Source organism: Eschrichtius robustus, chromosome 11, assembly GCF_028021215.1.
Source record: "Eschrichtius robustus isolate mEscRob2 chromosome 11, mEscRob2.pri, whole genome shotgun sequence".
In the NCBI taxonomy this organism is placed as follows: Eukaryota; Metazoa; Chordata; class Mammalia; order Artiodactyla; family Eschrichtiidae; genus Eschrichtius; species Eschrichtius robustus.
Genome location: NC_090834.1, coordinates 7,489,653 through 7,506,703, shown reverse-complemented (window position 1 = coordinate 7,506,703; position 17,051 = coordinate 7,489,653). Strand labels below are relative to the sequence as shown.

Here is a 17,051-nt window from a genome sequence, read left to right as displayed (position 1 = left end):
GCCGTGATGCTATCCCAAGGACTGGCAGCATCTTCGGAAAGCACAGGCCCAGAAGCACAGATTCTGGGGAAGTTCTAGCTCCTTCCACAGCATCAATGCTCTCTCTTGCTACTCCCAGGGGAGGCAAAGTTGTCGGGAGTCTGGGTTCTACAGACAAATTGCCTGGGTTCCAATGTCAGCTCTGTCACTGCCTAGCTCTGTTGTCTTGGGTCAGTTACTTTAACTTCTTTGCCTTTCCATTTCCTCGTCAGTAAAGTGGGGACAATGCTAGTACCTCACAGAGTTACGGTGAAGATCAGACAGGATAATCTATGTAAAGTGCCTGGCATTCAGTAAGTAGTCTATAAATGCTAGTTTAAATGAACATAACAATGACGTAGGGTAGCCAAAGAGGTCCCTGTTTTGAGGAGGGAGAGCAGACAGGGTATAAGGGCTTTTGGGGTTACGAGCCAGGGTCCCATGCATTGGGATTGGGTATTTGTTTGAATCAATTTCTTTCTCAGCTGTGATTCTATTTACCTGCCAAACAAAGGGGAAAAGCCTTCTTTTTCTACCCGTGGATGATTGTAGATTTATGAGATAATGTCTGAGAAGTATTTGAGCTTCTTAGAAGAGAAATGTTCCATCAGTATGAGGGAGTGTATTTATAAATCACTTCCTTCGACTGTTTTTTTCCAGCTTTGGTGACCAGAAAGATAGTAAGGTCTTCAGTTAAGGCATCATTTCTGGTAGACTGGATGGGGCTACACATTTAAAATAGAAGAGGGCAGAGCTGTAGCAGGCTGAAACCCCATAACACGGGCCCCAGTTCCCCCATAGTGTTAGGCGCTCGGCAAATATTTTCTGAACTGAATTGAGATCTATTACACTCACGTTCTTATCAGGCAAACAAACAGTGTTTATTGAGCATATATTTATCATTATTGTCATGATGCTATTTTGGGACAAGTGATCAAATACAGAGAAAACACGTTACCAAGAGTTTGAGTTTATTGGCTCTGCAAGGAGAGGGCTGACTTTCTTTCTATCGATGGAGTCAAGTTGGAGAGGAAACGGACCCCAGTTCATCAGATCCCATTGCCCTCCAGCACTTAGCAGGACCCAATGCTGGATCCCAGAAAGCCATTCATGGAAGTGGATGCCAGAGGGTCAATTACCCATGCAGCGATGACCACTCTATGAACCATCCATGGTGACCTGGGGCTTCCTCTTCACCGACCCAACAAGTCCCCAGTCCCTGATGCAAGCTGAAAACCACTGACCAGGAACCCAGAGAGCTTCCTTAACCAGCAACAGTGCTGGGCCAGCTCACAGCCTCGTGGAGCGTGAAGGACTCGGTTTGGGAAGATCATATTATTCCCCCAGTTCCTCTGGGGTAAGGGGGTTCAGAGTCCCTGAAATTGGCTGGTTCCCACAATACTTAAATTTTATGGCAGCACAGTATATTTTGGAGATGTGATTGTGTATTTTATCCAAGCTCAGCTGGGCTGCAGCACTCAAACCCTGTGATGCTATTGACCATTGCTATAATGTTTCAATACACATTTTTGGCAAGACATAACTCATCTTAAAATATTAATTTCCCAACCATCATGTTCCTGAGTGCACTTTGATTTTTATTTTCCTGCAGCTGAACACCATGAGAGAGGCAAAGCTACTTCTCCGTTGAGTACATATTTTTCTCTCCTTCTCTACCCCCAGACACTCCCCAACCACAGGGATACCCACATTCTTCGTTCTGCATTTTGCGGTTTATGCTAAGTTAGCAAACAGCCACATGCCTACCCTCCTCAGGGGAGAATAATAATGGCTGATGGGTGAGTGACCAGGAGGATGATTTCATTCTTTTTTCTCCCAGGGGAGAGGATGGATTGGAAAAACGTCTGTATGGGCTTAAGGGTTGACATTTACAATAGTTAACAGGTGATGGGACGTGGGCACCAACTAGGCAGCACAGACGCCAGCCATCAACAGCCATGGGAGCCCACCAGCGCATCTTTGCTGAATGCCAGCCTGGGTGGTGGGCTGAACGAGGCTTGGAATTTATTTTAAACACTTGTTTTCTTTTCTCCCCATCACATGGCGACCCCTAAACCCAACCAGGTTTCTTCGCGTTTTCAATCTACTTGGCTCCCTTTAATGGACGGAAGGAGGGAAGAACAAGGTTGTGACTTAAGTGGGGAATACGTTTTGGACCAAGGAAAAGGAACACTTTACTTCTGGAAGACTGACTTTATGTGAATCATGTTTGACTTTGGAATGGATCCTCCAGGGCAACACTGTGTTAAGTTTAGGACTGACCGCCAGAATTGAGGGTTTACTCGTAATTCATCACCAGAAGTCAGAGGGGCCCTCAAAGTCCTATGCATCCTGGACCCAGGGCCTGCCTCGCCTGCCTCTGCCTGTGGGATCTGCAATGAAAGCTGAGATTTAATCCCCAAATGCCTAGGAAGATGGGGTTCCCTAGGAGGGGGGGTGGGTGGGTAGGGCAGGGGTGGGTTCTAGGCCTTCCTGGGGAGGTCCGGGGGTACTCACTTGAGAGGTCCCTGCCCACGCCCAGAGCCAAGCCGTCTTTGATCCACAGAACGAAGCCATCGTATTCAGGGATGGCACACAGCAGTGTCACCGGCTGCCCCGACACCACAGCCTGGTCCTGGGGCTGCTGGCTGAAGGAGTACACTTGACCTAGGAAGGAAACAAGTGCAACGGTCAGTTACTTGCCGGAAGGGCTTCCCCTCGAGCTATGGAAGCAGAGCCCAGGCTGCCCTGGGGGACAAGGACCCCCAGAGCGCCTCCCTACCTGCCTGGGGCCCAGCAGCGGCTTCTTCGCTGCCCCCAGCTCCATCCCCTGCTTGCAGGAGCTGGCCCCGGCTGCAGGCTCCCTGCCCATCAATCCCCAGCGCACTCACGCTGTGGTCCAGCCATCCTCCAGCCCCCAAAACGGACCATGCGCTGCTGCACTTGGCACGTGTTATTCCCCTTTCCCTTTAACGCCACTTCCTGGCGCCTACTTCCACAAGGGGGCAGAGGCAGGAGAGAGACCCCCAGTTGGAAGCACTCTGGGGGGGGCGGGGTGTATTTCAAGAGGGCAACAGGCATAGGGCGTGGTGTGCTTTGGTTAAACCTGAGAATCCAAGAAATATCAATAATATCATCGTTTTAGTGGCTCCCAGGATGGGACTAGGGCCAAATTTGGCAGGATGAGGGGTGGTGTAGTGTGAGGGATGGTGGGGTTGAGTGAGCAGGTAATCGTCTCCTGTCCCTTTCTTTTCTGCAGCAGACCCTGCACTAGCCCCTCTGTCATTGGGAGCAAATCATCAGTGTGAACCCACACCTGCCCATACACACCTCCCTGAACCGTCTAAGGTAGGCAGTTCATATTTTATTAAACAGAGACACCCACATTGGGTACAATATGCCAGGCATTGTTCCGAGATTTAAAAATATTAGCCTGTTAATATTTTCATCCTCATAACAATCTATGAGGCAGGTACTATTTTTATCCCCATTTTTCAGATGAGGAAATGAGGCCCTAGGAGGTAAAAAAATAGTAACAGGAGCTGCGCATGTTAATGACTCACCACGTGCCCTCTGGGCCTTCTCTGTGGCTGTCACATCCCCACAACACTTGTGTGGAGCCTTATTAACCCCTTTTCACAGGGACTCAGCACACTGAGCCTTAGAGGTTAACTAAATTGTCCAGGGAGCATCTAGCGGCAGGACCAGGGCAGCGAATCCAAGACTTTCTGGCTCTAAGGACCATGTTCTCATCTACTGCATGCAGGTCCCTACGCCTTATCCTGGAGGGATTGCTGAAGAAGGGGGGTGATGTGACCCACATTCCCTGGGAGGCCACAGCTGAATGGACAACAGGACATGGGACGTTGATGTCCACTGAGCTCCCGGCCCACAGTGCCATCTGTGCTTCCCATGCTGTCCCTCCTGTAACCGTGTAATTACACTTCAGAGCAGGACTATTCCCATTTTATAGCAAAGACACCCAGATCAGAGAGGCAAAGTAACCTGCCCAAGGTCACACAGCTAATGAGTGGGGTTTGACCTGGGGTTCATGACGTCTAAGCCTGTATTCTTTCCTACCCCCTGCTCTGCAGATGCAGATACACAGCCGAGGAAAACAGGACCTGGTGGGCAGGCTGCCCTTCCACCTGGAGAGAGTCAGAGGTGGCCACAGAGGTCCTGGACACCGGCTGCTGTCCAACTTGGGGGCACAGAGCCCCAGGCTTGGACCACGGTTAGGGCCAAGCTGTCAGCAGCAGATGGCCCTAAGAAGGGAGCCACTGGCGTGTGGCTCCAAGGGGCGCTGGGGATGGCAGTGGAGGAGAGACAGAGGTCCACACTGGAGAGTTTGTGGCAGGTGGGAAGGTAGCTGAGTTTTCAACCTGATGAGATCCTGGCTGGGTCTCTGAGGAATCTCATTAAAAATCAAATCGGCCCTGAATTGTGAGAGTAACACTTTTTGTTCTGATTTGAGCTTTATAAATTAGATTTCATAGGACATTATCATCAGCTATGTGTGGTGGGGTGGTTTTTTTGTCTTTTTTTCTTCCTTTCTGTCTCTTCAAGTTCCCTGTTGTAATTAGACTGTTTCTGGCACCAAAACAAGAGAGAGAAGGAGGGAAGAGATGAGAGGAGAAAGGGAGGGAGAGACCGGAGAAGGAGCGAGAGAGGGAGGGGAGTGAGGAGAGCAAGAGGGGAGAGGAGGAGAGAGATGGAGAGAAGGCAGCAGGGAGAAGAGGAGGAGAAAGAGGGGCGGGAGAGGCTGGGATGCAGAGAGGACGAGTGCGTGGGAGGCCGGTCCTCTCCCAGGCTCCTTCTCCAGGCCCTCATGATGATTTCACAGCGCATTCTTCTATCTCAGCACCTTCCTTGCAAGGACAGTGTCAAGACAGCAGCAATAGCTGCCAAAGAGTGTGTGATCAGAGAGAAGTATCGGGTTGTCAGCTGAGAGCTGGGGGGTTGGGGTGAGCTGGCCCTCAGCAGTAGAGCCTGAGCCCCCAGAATGCCCACGAATAGGGAGGCCTGCGGTGGGAACTGGCCTGGTCTCCCCCGCCCCCAATCCTGCTGCCTCTTGGTGTTGGTGAGGGTGCCCGGAGAGCTGGAGTGCAGGAAGCACCCCCAGGCCAAGGTGCGGGCAGGGGCGAGGGTGAGAAGCCCAAGGGTGACGGGTGTGGCAGTGCCCCAGGGAGAAGAGGGGCTGTCACCATGGAAACCGGGCTCTGGAGGGGCTGGGAGGAGAGGGTGTCAGAAGCAGGCGTGGAGGTCACGATTTCACCTTGGAGGCTGTCTCGGACCCAGGAGTTGGGGTAGGGGCCGCCGGAAGGGAGCCTGAGGGGCAGGGAAGTAGCAGCAGGCCTCGAGGGGACCAGAGTCTCCCGACCCATCCTAGCAGGCTTCAGAGAGAGTTTTCAGCTTTCACATTTTTTTGTTTGGATCCCCTTGGCTTTTCTATGGAAAGAATGTCTCTGGAGGGATACAGGTACACAGGATAGTCTCAAGAAGCTGCCTTAAAGGACATAATCGGCAAATTATTTGGGGGGAGGGCGTAGTTAGTGCTCTGATGATTTTTTTTTTTCTTTTTTGGCCGCACCTGGCGGCATGCGGAATCTTAGTTCCCCAACAGGGATTGAACCTGTACCCCCTGCAGGGGAAGCATGGAGTCCTAACCACTGGGCCACCAGGGAAGTCCCCAGCATACTTTTAATTTTTGTGCATTAAATACAAGCCACTAAGAACACTTTTTTGAATCAATGAGATGCTTTCTCAAGCAGAACCTAAGTCAGGTGTCACTTCTAGAGGAGATGAAGGTTGCAGTGCGAGAGGATGGAGAGGAGGTGGAGGAATGGCCTAGTGGGACAGGCCCTGAGCCCTCCCCTTTAGGCTCAGGCACCCTTGGGGATGTGGCGTGCAACCACAGGGGCAGGTTCTTGTCCAAAGAATCTCCTCACCAATTCCCTCACTTCCTGCTTTCCAGTCCAGAGAGGTGAAAGGCAAATGATCATTTTCTATAACCTCCTGGGCAGTATATTGCGTAGCCAGGAAGCCCCTTGAGAACCTTTGTTTATTCAGCACACACTTATTGAGACCTGCCGGGAGGCAGAAACTGCACTGTCTGGTGAGAAGTGGGTGAATGCGACCTGGTCCATCCCTCCAGGTGATCATGTCTGGGCTCCCCACATCCGGCAGCTCTGATGTGAGCGCAGTGTGTGCTGCATCAGCCAGTGTCCTGCTCTCATTGTGGACTCAACACCATCCCAGGTTTCTGCTTCAGTTTCCCATTTTCTCCAAAGACGTTCTCCTGGTGTGAAGCCCGGCAGCCCGTGTGACCTCCCTTCTCATGCTTTGTTTATTTATTTATTTTTATTGAAGTATAGTTGATTTACAATGTTGTGTTAGTTTCAGGTGTACAGCAAAGTGATTCAGTTTTATATATATTTATATATTGTTTTTCAGATTCTTCTCTATTATAGGTTATAACAAGATATTGAATATAGTTCCCTGTGCTATATAGTAGGTCCTTGTTGTTTATCTATTTTATTTTTAGTGTTTATCTACTTTATATTTAGTGTTTATCTACTTTATATTTAGTGGTGTGTATATGTTAATCCCAAACTCCTAATTTATTGCTCTCCCCCCTTCCCCTTTGGTAACCTCAAGTTTGTTTTCTATGTCTGTGGGTCTGTTTCTGTTTAGTAAATAAGTTCATTTGTATCATGTTTTTTTTAGATTCCACATATAAGTGATATCACTTGATATTTGTCTTTCTCTGTCTGACTTACTTCACTTAGTATGATAATCTGTAAGTCCATCCATGTTGCTGCAAATGGCATTATTTCACTCTTTTTTTATGGCTGAATAGTATTCCATGGTACGTGTACCTGTCACCATCACCGAGTCTGGCCCAGCCTCCCCCCCTTAATGTCTCCCAGATCCACCCTTTCCTCTCCATTCCTGCAGCTACCATCCAAGCCCAGGCCCTCATCATCTCAACTGGGGTTCTTTCAACAGACTATGAATCCTTTTAAGTACTGCGCTGAATTTTTCTTCCTAAATCACCACTTATCTCATGTTCTTTCCCTTTACAGGGGGTGTGGCTCTCCGCTGTCTGCAGGAGGGTTCCTGACCTTCCAGCCTGCATTACAAGGGTCTCCACAATCCACCCCGCCCTGCTCCCTGGATGCTCAGCAGTAGCAACCCTGGGCTGGCTCTCCACTGAGGCTCCCGGCCCCAGTCCTCACTGCTCCACCCTCCTGGAACTCGCCCCTCTTTCAGGCCCCCCGGCCAGCTCTGCCCGTCATTGAAGGCTGAGTGTTCAGCCCATGACCTTCGCTTGTACCTCTAGAGCTCCCGTCACCAGGAGGGGGTCTTCTCTCTCTCTCCTCCTCCCCGCTGACCCCTTTTCCTCCTTCCCATCTCCCTTAATGTCTTCAGTCCTTTATTGAGCACCTACTGTATGTGTTAGATGCCAAAGAAACAAAAGCAAGTAAGAACTAGAGGGTAAACCCCTTGAGGGCAGGGGCACCGCTACCTTTCCATCTGGTGCTCTTAGTGACTAGGTTTAATTCGCCTGTGGCCCAGGAAGCTTACCTACTCTGCTTTGTCTCCTGAGATCTGTGGTCACTGCAGAAAGATGCTTTTTACATTATAAACGACTGATTAGACAGATATTGTGCTGAGCACACCACACAGGAGGAGTGAGGTGAGAAATAAAGGCAAAGGGCCAGCGTCCCAAGGAGTCAGGCTTTACCAGACAAAAATAACTGAGTTATTCATGGAGGATATAACTACAATGCTAGTTAGCTGTTATTACCCACAGTTTGCAGATGAACTGAGGCTCCTAGAAATGAAGTGACATGCCCAGGGTCACACAGTGGACCCAGGTACACTTCAAGGTCACACAGTGGGCCCTGGTGTAGTTCAAGGTCACACAGTGGGCCCTGGTGTAGTTCAAGGTCACACAGTGGGCCCAGGTGTAATTTAAACGAAAGTGTCTCTGGTTGCAAACCCTGTTTTCTTTCCACTATCCCACATTGGCTATTGAATTAAGGGCCTGGAACCTGGATTTTGATTCTCAGACAAGTACTCATCCCACCAACTGAGCAGCTCCCTCAGACCATCTAAAGAGAGGCAAAGGATCTTTGGAGAAAAAGCGCTTTCTTGGTGCTTCCCTAAGTTTACATAGCCTCCTCCCAGCGGAGTTAAGGTTCAGAGTGGACTCCAGTGCTGGCCACCATCGGGGTGGGTGTTCAGAAGAAAGGAGATGTAGTATTTATTGGTACTTACTGTTATACAGCTAGTCATTATTAATATAATACTGTTATATAAATATTATTATATAACTAGTTATATATTATTCACAATATTTTTATTATTATAGAATTAGTAATAACTGACTTTCATTGAATGTAAACCATGTGTTAAGAGGTTATCTGATTGAATTCTCTCCATAGTCAGTCCTATGAAATGGGTACCACACGAGACCCACGGGAACATGAGGCTGTACGGGGGACCCAGAGTGCTGCGTGGTGGAGAAGGGGCAGCAGGCCCAGCAGTCCTGTTTCAGGGCCTCATCCTGAGGTCCTTTACTAGACCTCAGCTTCGGGGAGCTCATAGAAACCCCCTGAGACCTCCTTCCCCTCGTCCTTGGCCAGAACTGAAAAGTCTCGAGGAGATGTTAAAGGAGAGGGCCGGGTGGAAACGCATCTGGAGCTCTCACACATTTGGTGGGTTAGATGGAGGGGAAGGTGATCCTGGAGGTGGATGCAGGCCATCTTTCCTGTTCCCTTCCTGGGAGGATGGTCCTGTCCCAGGAAGGGAAGGGCCCTGCAGAACTGTGGTCCCGGGGCCATTTCAGAGCCTCTGAGGCGACTGCCCCGGCCTGCGTGTCACCCGGCATGCCCAGGCTGCCGTGTCCTGCCCAGGCCAAGAGAGCTTCTCACCACCTCTGCAACAGACCTCTACAGCACGGGGGCAGGGGAGGGAGTCTGCGTCTCCCCACTGAGCCCAGAAAGGGAACGTGACCCCCTCAAGGTTTGCTGAGTCAGGATTAGGGGTGAGCAGGCAGGAGTGAGGCAGCAGGTGAGGGGCAGCGGCAGAGGCAGAAGTCTGAACAGGTGGGGCCTTTGGAGCCTTCTCTCCAAACCTCGGGAAGCGGGGGCTGCTTCCAGCTGGAAGGACGAAGAGGAGGGATGGCTCTGAGCAGCCCCATCTTGACGAGCTGCGCACCTGCGCCCTGCGGGCGGGCTCTGAGTCAGGATGGGGATGGAGGCGGGCACTGACGGTTGGCGAGGGGGAGGAGGCGTAGGGGTGGCGGCAGGTGGGGGGAAGACCCTCATCTCCCCAGCGCTGGGAGGGACAGGTTCGGGTGCAGCCTGGCCCAGGGCGGGGGAGGGGGCGGCGGGAGAAGCCCCTGGAGGGCTCAGGTCCCCCACCCCCCGCACCAGCACAGCCTGGGGCCTCCCCTCCTGCAGCCCTGCTGCCCTGTCCTGCTGCCGGCCGCTCCCTGCCCTCTGCTTTCCGCTCAGCACCTCTCTCGTGCCTTCTCTAGACTGTTCTCCAAAGCGCCCCATCCCCCGCTCTCTCCCTCGTCTCCATCAGCCCACCAGGCTCTCCGAAGGGGCCGCCCCTGCCGGCCCTGACCGCCCAGCCCCTCGCCTCAGTCTCTTTCTGGGGTCTCGCAGCACAGCTTAGCATGGAGAGACAATCACCATCGGGCTCGGGGAGGTCCCCACTGTCTTTCAGGAAAACATTTAAAACGCTGAAGATCCCGTAAGTGTCTATGAGCTCACACACCTCTGGCCCCCGATCTGAGGTCCCCCCCCCCCAATTCCCAGTTACTTCCTGGGGAGGGAAGAGGCACTTTGCTGGCTGAGGTGATAAGGGCCAGATCACCCTGAGTGGTGCCTTTACAGCCGCGCTCCAGGGGCCTGGCTGCCATGGTGTATGCACGTGTGTCTGTGTGTGTGTGTGTGTGTGTGCGCGCGCACACATGCGTGTCTGTGGGGCTGAATGAATTGACTTCTAGGCCTCACCCCTTCTCCAGCCAGACTTTTCTGCTTCTGTTCCTTGTCAACCACTTAAAATTTTGCTTGAACAAACTCTTCTTATTCTTCCAGAATCTTTGAAAGCCTCTGGTTTAGAATTTTGTGGGGGGGGCGGGGGCGTGGTGGAATTTTTTCTGGGACTAAAATGTAGGCTGAGAAGGCCAAGGCCTCCCTCTGCTGTCAGGGTCACTGGAGACCCCTGGAAGGGACTGTGGTCTGGACAATCTTTAAGGCTTTAAGTTTCCAGGAGCTCGTGGTGCTGCGGCCTGACTCTGGCTGTGCGTGTGTGTGTGTGTGTGTGTGTGTGTGTCTATGTGTGTGTGTGTGTGTAGAACAGGCAGGAAGAGGGCCCAGTGAGCCACACCCATGGTGGCCGGGGTCCTCCCTGCCAGGCTCAGAGGAACCATGGCGCTCACCCATCCCTGCCTCCGATAACTGTCAACCCCAGATCTCCTGGGGACACATTCTGGTACTGCGGTGTCGTAAGTCTGTTGCCACCCCTACAGGCATATGTGTTTGTGCCTCTCCCCAGTCACTGATCTGGTGGTCAGGTGGTCCCATGCTGGGATGAGAGGCAGCTCTCTGTGGGGTCCGCACGCACTAGTGCAGAGAGCAAGGGGCGTGGGGTTAGTTAGCGTAACAGGAGAGACAGCCTAGGGGCAAACTCCGCAGGGAAGCCTGATGCGGGGAGCAGAGGTGCAGATGTCCCCATATCCCCTGCAGCCCCCTCGGGAGATGGTGTGGAGTGAGCTCACCCTCCTCCTCCCGTCTCTCTGGGCACTTTGGCCAGGGCTTTGCTCCAGTAGCAGGCGGAGGGGAGGTGCCCACTGCCCTTAGGGTTAATCCCAGCCAGACCTGGACAGGAACGTCAGGGCCGCCTGGTAAGCTTGCCTGGCTTTTACGGAGCCCGGTGCACCGCCGCCCTCACTTGCTCCTTCAGCGGGGAGGGAACGGCAAGGAGGGAGAGGCCGAGTGACGCCCCGAGGATGCCCAGGGGTCCAGGAGCAGGTGGAGTAAGGACTTCTCTGATGCCCTGGGGAGCACCAGTGCCACCCCTGTTCCTGAATGCGGGGGCAGCCCGGCTGAAGTCCTGCTTGCTGCAACTCCCAGGACATTCGGTGAAACTTACTGAGAGTCTGTGCACGGCCGCACTTGACCCAAGTTCCTAGACCGTGAGGGAGAAGGTGATGGGTCTCATAAAGAGGTCACATAAAGTTCTTTTGGGCTTTAAGAAAGGCCTGCTGCAAGTGTAGGGGTGGGGAGAAGAAACAGAGGGGCTTCCTGGAGGAGGAATCAGGGTACGGGGATGTGATGGAAGAAAGATGGCCTTCTGTGGGAGGGAAACTACAAGCAAAGGTGTGAGTGACGGGTAACGTCAGGGACCCACTTTGAGTACCTAACGGGTCACCTGCCAGGGCCTGGGTCCTGGACAGTGGAAAAAACACAGACCCAGGCAGGCCTGGGAAGGAACTCCAGCCCTGTCACTAGCAGCATGATGTGGGGCACATTCCTCACCCGCTCTGAGCCTCAGTTTCCCCATTTGTAAAATGGGGGTGACACACCTACTTTGCAAAGCTGCCGTGAGGCTGAGGGGCCACATGTGTAAATGATCTGGGCACACACAAGGTGTTTCATAATGGTTTGTTATAATTTTCATCACTATTTGTGAGTCTTTCCTGAGCCCAGGACTATTAAAACTGGAGCCACGAGGGGTCCCAGGGATGGGAAAGGAGGCTTTGCAAATCTGAAGTTGGACCGATTAGAATCTGCTTCTTCCCATGAGTCATGCAGGTGAGAGAGGTGAGCATTTGAGCCTCCTGCAGCCCTGCCTTTACTGGCTTCAGCCTCCTGGAGCTACCTGGTCAGCCATGCAGAAAAGGCGCAAATGTCACCGTCTGCTCTGCTATTAGTGACCAATTGCGGAAGGCTTAAGAATACTTGTACCAGGGATTATTTGTTGCCAGGTTTTTCCCAGCCCGGAGCACGCAAATTGCCTCTTATGAGATTAAGGGAAGCTGCACAGGGTCCAAGAAGCGAACAGATGGGTGGAAGGGAGGGGAGGCAGGAGCCAGCTCAGCGCTCAGCTGACACCAACAATGCCAGGCGGGTGGGAAAGGACCAGGGCAGGATGGCTCAGATCGTGCCTGGAGGCCCAAGTCTTGACTTCTGCTGCTGTCCTGTGGCTCAGCACAGGGCCAGCTCTTAATGCAGGAGAATGAGTTTTGGGAAATTTCTGGAATGCCCTGTTGTGACCTACTCAGGGGAGCGGGATTGGGGATTATGGGGTTATGGGGTTATGTTCTAGCCCCCTGACTAATAATAAAACTGATCATTATGGGGTGTAATGGTACCAGCGATGTGCCATTGGCCACACACAGGGGCAGGTCCCACCCCATCAATCTCCAAGACCCCTGGCCAGGTGTGGGGATGCAGAGGAGGGACTGATGTATTTTGCACGACAAGGAGCTTAGCGTCTGGAGGCGACAAATATGTGCACAGGGAACTAAAATAAAAGGTGCCCCAAGTGAGGTATAAAGTCCTAAGAATATCACAAACCGGAAACAGACTCACAGATACAGAGAACAAACTATTGGTTACCAGTAGGGAGAGAAAAGGGGGGAGGGGCAAGAGAGGGGTAGGGGATTAAGAGGTGCAAACTACTGTGGATAAGATAAATAAGCTGCAAGGATGTATTCTACAACACAGAGGATATAGCCAATATTTTTTAATAATTATAAATGGAGTATAACCTTTAAAAATTGTGAATCACTAGGGCTTCCCTGGTGGCCCAGTGGTTAAGAATCTGCCTGCCAATGCAGGGGACATGGGTTCGAGCCCTGGTCCGGGAAGATCCCACATGCCGCGGAGCAACTAAGCCTGTGCGCCACAACTACTGAGCCTGCGCTCTAGAGCCCGCGAGCCACACTACTGAGCCCACGTGCTACAACTACTGAGACCTGCATGCCTAGAGCCCGTGCTCCGAGACAAGAGAAGCCACCGCAATGAGAAGCCCGTGCACGGCAACGCAGAGTAGCCCCTGCTCGCCGCAACTAGAGAAAGCCCACTTGCAGCAACGAAGACCCAGTGCAGCCAAAAATAAATAAATACATAAATTAACTAATAATAATAAAAAAATTGTGAATCACTATGTGTTCCCCTGAAACTTATATAATAATAATAAAAAAAGAAAGTCCCAAGGAAGAAAGATTTTTCCTTCTGGGAGAATGGGGAAAGGAGTTGCCAAAGGGCTGGCTTCGGAAATGGCCTGGAAGGGTAAGCAAGGTGAGGGCAAGGAGGCAACGTTCCCTGGGATGCGGACGGCGTAAGGAAAGCGAGGAGGTCAGAACGCGTTCAGGGAACAAAAGCACGGACGCCACACGGTCCAGGCGTGATCTCTGGCTCTGCTGTTACAGCTGTGCGTCCCTGGGCAAATTTCTTAGTTACTCTGAACCTCAGTTTCCCCATAGGATGGTAATCATGCTTGTTGGGTTGTTTGTGAGAATGAACAGGACACTTTGAGGAAAACGCACAGGGTCCTGCATGCCCTCTTACTGCGAGCCTGGTGTGACGGGCGCGTGGCCTCTGTGCATGTAGGGTGTGTATCGAGAGAACGTGGTAGGTCCAGCTGCGCAGGCCCTGGAATGCACGCTAAGAAGTTTGCACTGATGAGAAATCATTACTGGTTTTGACCCACAGGCTCAGGTCTGAGTTTGAGAATGATGACAGTGGCCACGGTGAGGAGGGCGGATGAAGAAGGATAAACTGAAGGCAGGAAGACTATCAGGAGGATTTTGCTCATAAGGGCTCAGGCTGAAGCTGCAGCCACGGAAAGAAGGAAATGGATTTAGGAGCCAACGGAGGTAGAACTGATAGCACTTGACGTGGGACGAGGAGGATGGAGGGCTAAAGGCCCCTCTCTCCCTGACCTGCAGAACGGGGTGAATGGGTGACTGCTGGAACCACTGCTGTCTCAGGGGAAGAAGCAGGTTTGGGGGAGGGTAGTGAGCTCAGTTGTGGAGAGGGGCCCGGAATCGCTCGGGAGAAGAGAGAAGATGCCCTGGTTGTAGTTGGATCCTTGGGTCTGGTGGAAGAAGGTGGGATTCACTCACACTTACTGAGCGTCACTATGGCTCAGGCAGTGGGAGAAGTGTTTTCACGACGTGTCCTCTCATTGGGTGTTGACCTGAGAACTCATCTGCAAATCTGGAAAGTTATAGGTGTTGATGTGACTAAGAGGGACGCGGTTGTTCTAGGCTGGGAGTATTGGGGGCAACTGCCTCGGGGGGGGCACGTCTAACTCCTGTCAAGTTTTGCACAGGCTTAGAGCCCTGTTGGGATGGAAAGAGGTCAATCTCCTTCCTTTGGACCAGAATTGGAAATACAGAGAAGCCAGAAGAATAGGCAGGGGTGGAAGACAAGCCTTCTCTCCGTTGTCTGTTCCCCCTGGACCTCTGCTGGGAGAGAGGCTTTCAACCCCAGCATTGCCATCTGCAGCTGTTGGTAGCCTTGACTCTGAAACAGGTGAGGGGAAGCTTGCCAATATCATGAACGTTCCAAAAATTGTGCTGAATTTTTATTGGGGCTTACACGGGAGAGAGTGACTACTCTTCCCAGGGCTGGATGAGGGGCAGAAGTACTGAGGGCACGTTCTCCCACCTCGTTCCTTGCCTAAGCTGGGGCAGCCGGGCAGCCTGTGATCCTCCCAACCTCACACGGCTCTCCCTAGGACACGCAGTCTGCCAAGGTTATCCAGGACAGTGTGGGGCTCTAATGGAAAACAATGGGGCTGGCCGAGGCAGGTGACTCCAAAGGCACTATAAATCCTTCGCCTCCTGATTATCAGCCTGTAGCCCCAGCCCGAGCCTGCCCTGAGTTCATTAGTGGCTGGGAGAGGTGATCCTCCATCCATTCAGCCAAGTTCTGGATGCCAAGAAGACACTGATAAGGGCTGCTGGAAATACTGGCGCGTCGGTGCCTGTGAAGGAGCCCATCCATCCCTGCCTGCGGTCATCCTGGGGTCTGACCGAGATGGGAAGGGCAGAGCAGTGTGGGCTTTGGTGGTGGCGATGGGGGAGGGTAGAGATGCGAGACACTCGGGCAGCCTCTGAAGGCTGGCTAGGACGCTGGAGGTCATCTCAGGCCTGCTGCTGGCTGGCCAGGGGCCCAGGCTAAGTCCCCTTATTTCTCTGAGTCTCGGGCTCTTGTGTCTTCGGGATTGGAATATGTGCTCACTGAACCATTGTTGGGGGAGGGTAGGGAGCAGCATGAAATAAAGAAAGTGGGGCTGAAGAGCGGTGACGGACTGTCATTAGCCTGAGAGGTATCTGTAGGCGTCAGTTACAGGCAGACAGAGCTTCTATGGTGCCCGCTTAGAGCACAGCAGCTTGGGAACCACCGGGTTAGGCTGGAGGCGGGGCCATGGATCCCGGACCCTAGGAAGTCCAGCGAGTCTTGTTCCCTTTTATAAGAGATGCTGTCTGGACGTAGGAAGCCGTGAGCACCCAGGCCCAGAAGGTACCAGTTTGGTGCTGCGTCTGCCACCTTTTAGCTGTGTGCTCTTGGGCCTGACCCTTCCCATCTCTGAGACTCAACTCCCATCTGTAAATGCAGGGTTTAGACTAGAAGTCAGTCCCTTAGGTACCCCCTTTCAGCCCTAATGTTCTGTGTTCTGATTTATCCAAAGTCTTATTTTGGGGGAGGGTTTAAGGCCCAAAAGAATAAAACCGAGGCACACGGAAGTAAAAGAAAATCTCCTAAGACCATTTGGTCTATTTGGGGAATATCTATGTCCTAAATCACTTTTTAAAATTTATTTTTATTTTTATTTATTTTTGGCTGTGTTGGGTCTTTGTTGCTGTGCGCTGGCTTCCTCTAGTTGTGGCGAGCGGGGACTACTCTTCATTGCATTGCGTGGGCTTCTCATTGTGGTGGTTTCTCTTGTTGTGGAGCATGGGCTCTAGGTGCGCGGGCTCAGTAGGTGTAGCTCATGGCCTCTAGAGCGCAGGCTCAGTAGTTGTGGCTCACGGGCTTAGTTGCTCCGCGGCATGTGGGATCCTCCCGGACCAGGGCTCGAACCCATGTCCCCTGCACTGGCAGGCGGATTCTTAACCACTGCGCCACCAGGGAAGCCCCTAAATCATTTTTTAAAAAACAAACATCTTAAAAAAATCATTTTTATGCTGGTATAGGCCTTGCCAGTTGCGGGTTGTTCTAAAACTTCTGTATGCATGAGAATCACCTGGGGAACTTGCTAAAAATACAGTTTCCTGGGCTTCAAGCCAGAAATTTCAAGATGGTGGGTCTGAGCTGGGCCAAGGAATCTGGATTTTCACAGCTTCCCAGGTGGTTTTTGGTCCACATCTGAGAAGCACTGTTGTATGCAAACAGCCCAGGCTCAGAGGGACGGCATTCTTTCCCGTCTTGGCTCTGTCCCTGTGTGGCCTTGGTCAAGCTGCTGTCTGTCTCTGAGCATCCCGTGGTTTTCTCAGCTGCACAGTGAAGATACTGGATGAGGTCAGAAGCTCCCACACTTTTTTTAGTGCATATACTCTTATGTTGATGGAATCTTGTGTGGAACCTCGGTGTATAATGTGGTTGGAGACAGAACTAGGGTGGAGATGGAAGGACAGGGTCTGGCCCCTTGGCCCTCTGCAGTGGACCCCAAGGTCCCTGTGTTAAATGCTCCTGGAATCAGAAGGCTCTGGGCAGTTTTGCTGGCCTCCAGGTGTTCCAGGAAGGGTAACATTGCTGTGTCCCACTGACAGGTGCAAAGCAGGCCTGGGGATCCAGGGGACACTGTGGCTGAGGCAGCCTGGCCTTGAAGCACGGGTTACTTCTGGGTCACTCACTAGCACTGCATTAGGGACAGCAACTCAGGCCTGGTGTTTTTGGAAGAATCTTCTCGTGGCTGCTGAAGTCCTTCCTGATTGGAAGCAGATCATCTCAGGGCAATGTCCTGAATTTCTCCTCTCTTAGAGCCCAGATACCATC

At 52.2% G+C, this 17,051-nt stretch overlaps 1 protein-coding gene and 1 long non-coding RNA gene across 5 annotated transcripts in view; one reads left to right on the top strand and one right to left on the bottom strand.

Moving 5' to 3' along the window:
* Nucleotides 1-17,051, bottom strand: part of KIRREL3 (kirre like nephrin family adhesion molecule 3) — a 559,318-nt gene that overhangs the window by 88,314 nt on the left and 453,953 nt on the right. For all 4 annotated transcript variants that reach the window (XM_068554334.1, XM_068554335.1, XM_068554336.1 and 1 more), the window contains exon 3: nucleotides 2,536-2,685. In XM_068554334.1, coding sequence (XP_068410435.1) covers nucleotides 2,536-2,685 — 150 coding nt within the window. The remainder of the gene's footprint in view (nucleotides 1-2,535; nucleotides 2,686-17,051) is intronic.
* LOC137771234 (uncharacterized) lies at nucleotides 2,631-4,423 on the top strand. Its single transcript, XR_011075346.1, has 3 exons — nucleotides 2,631-2,708; nucleotides 3,278-3,366; nucleotides 4,113-4,423. It is a non-coding gene; the product is annotated as an uncharacterized lncRNA (long non-coding RNA).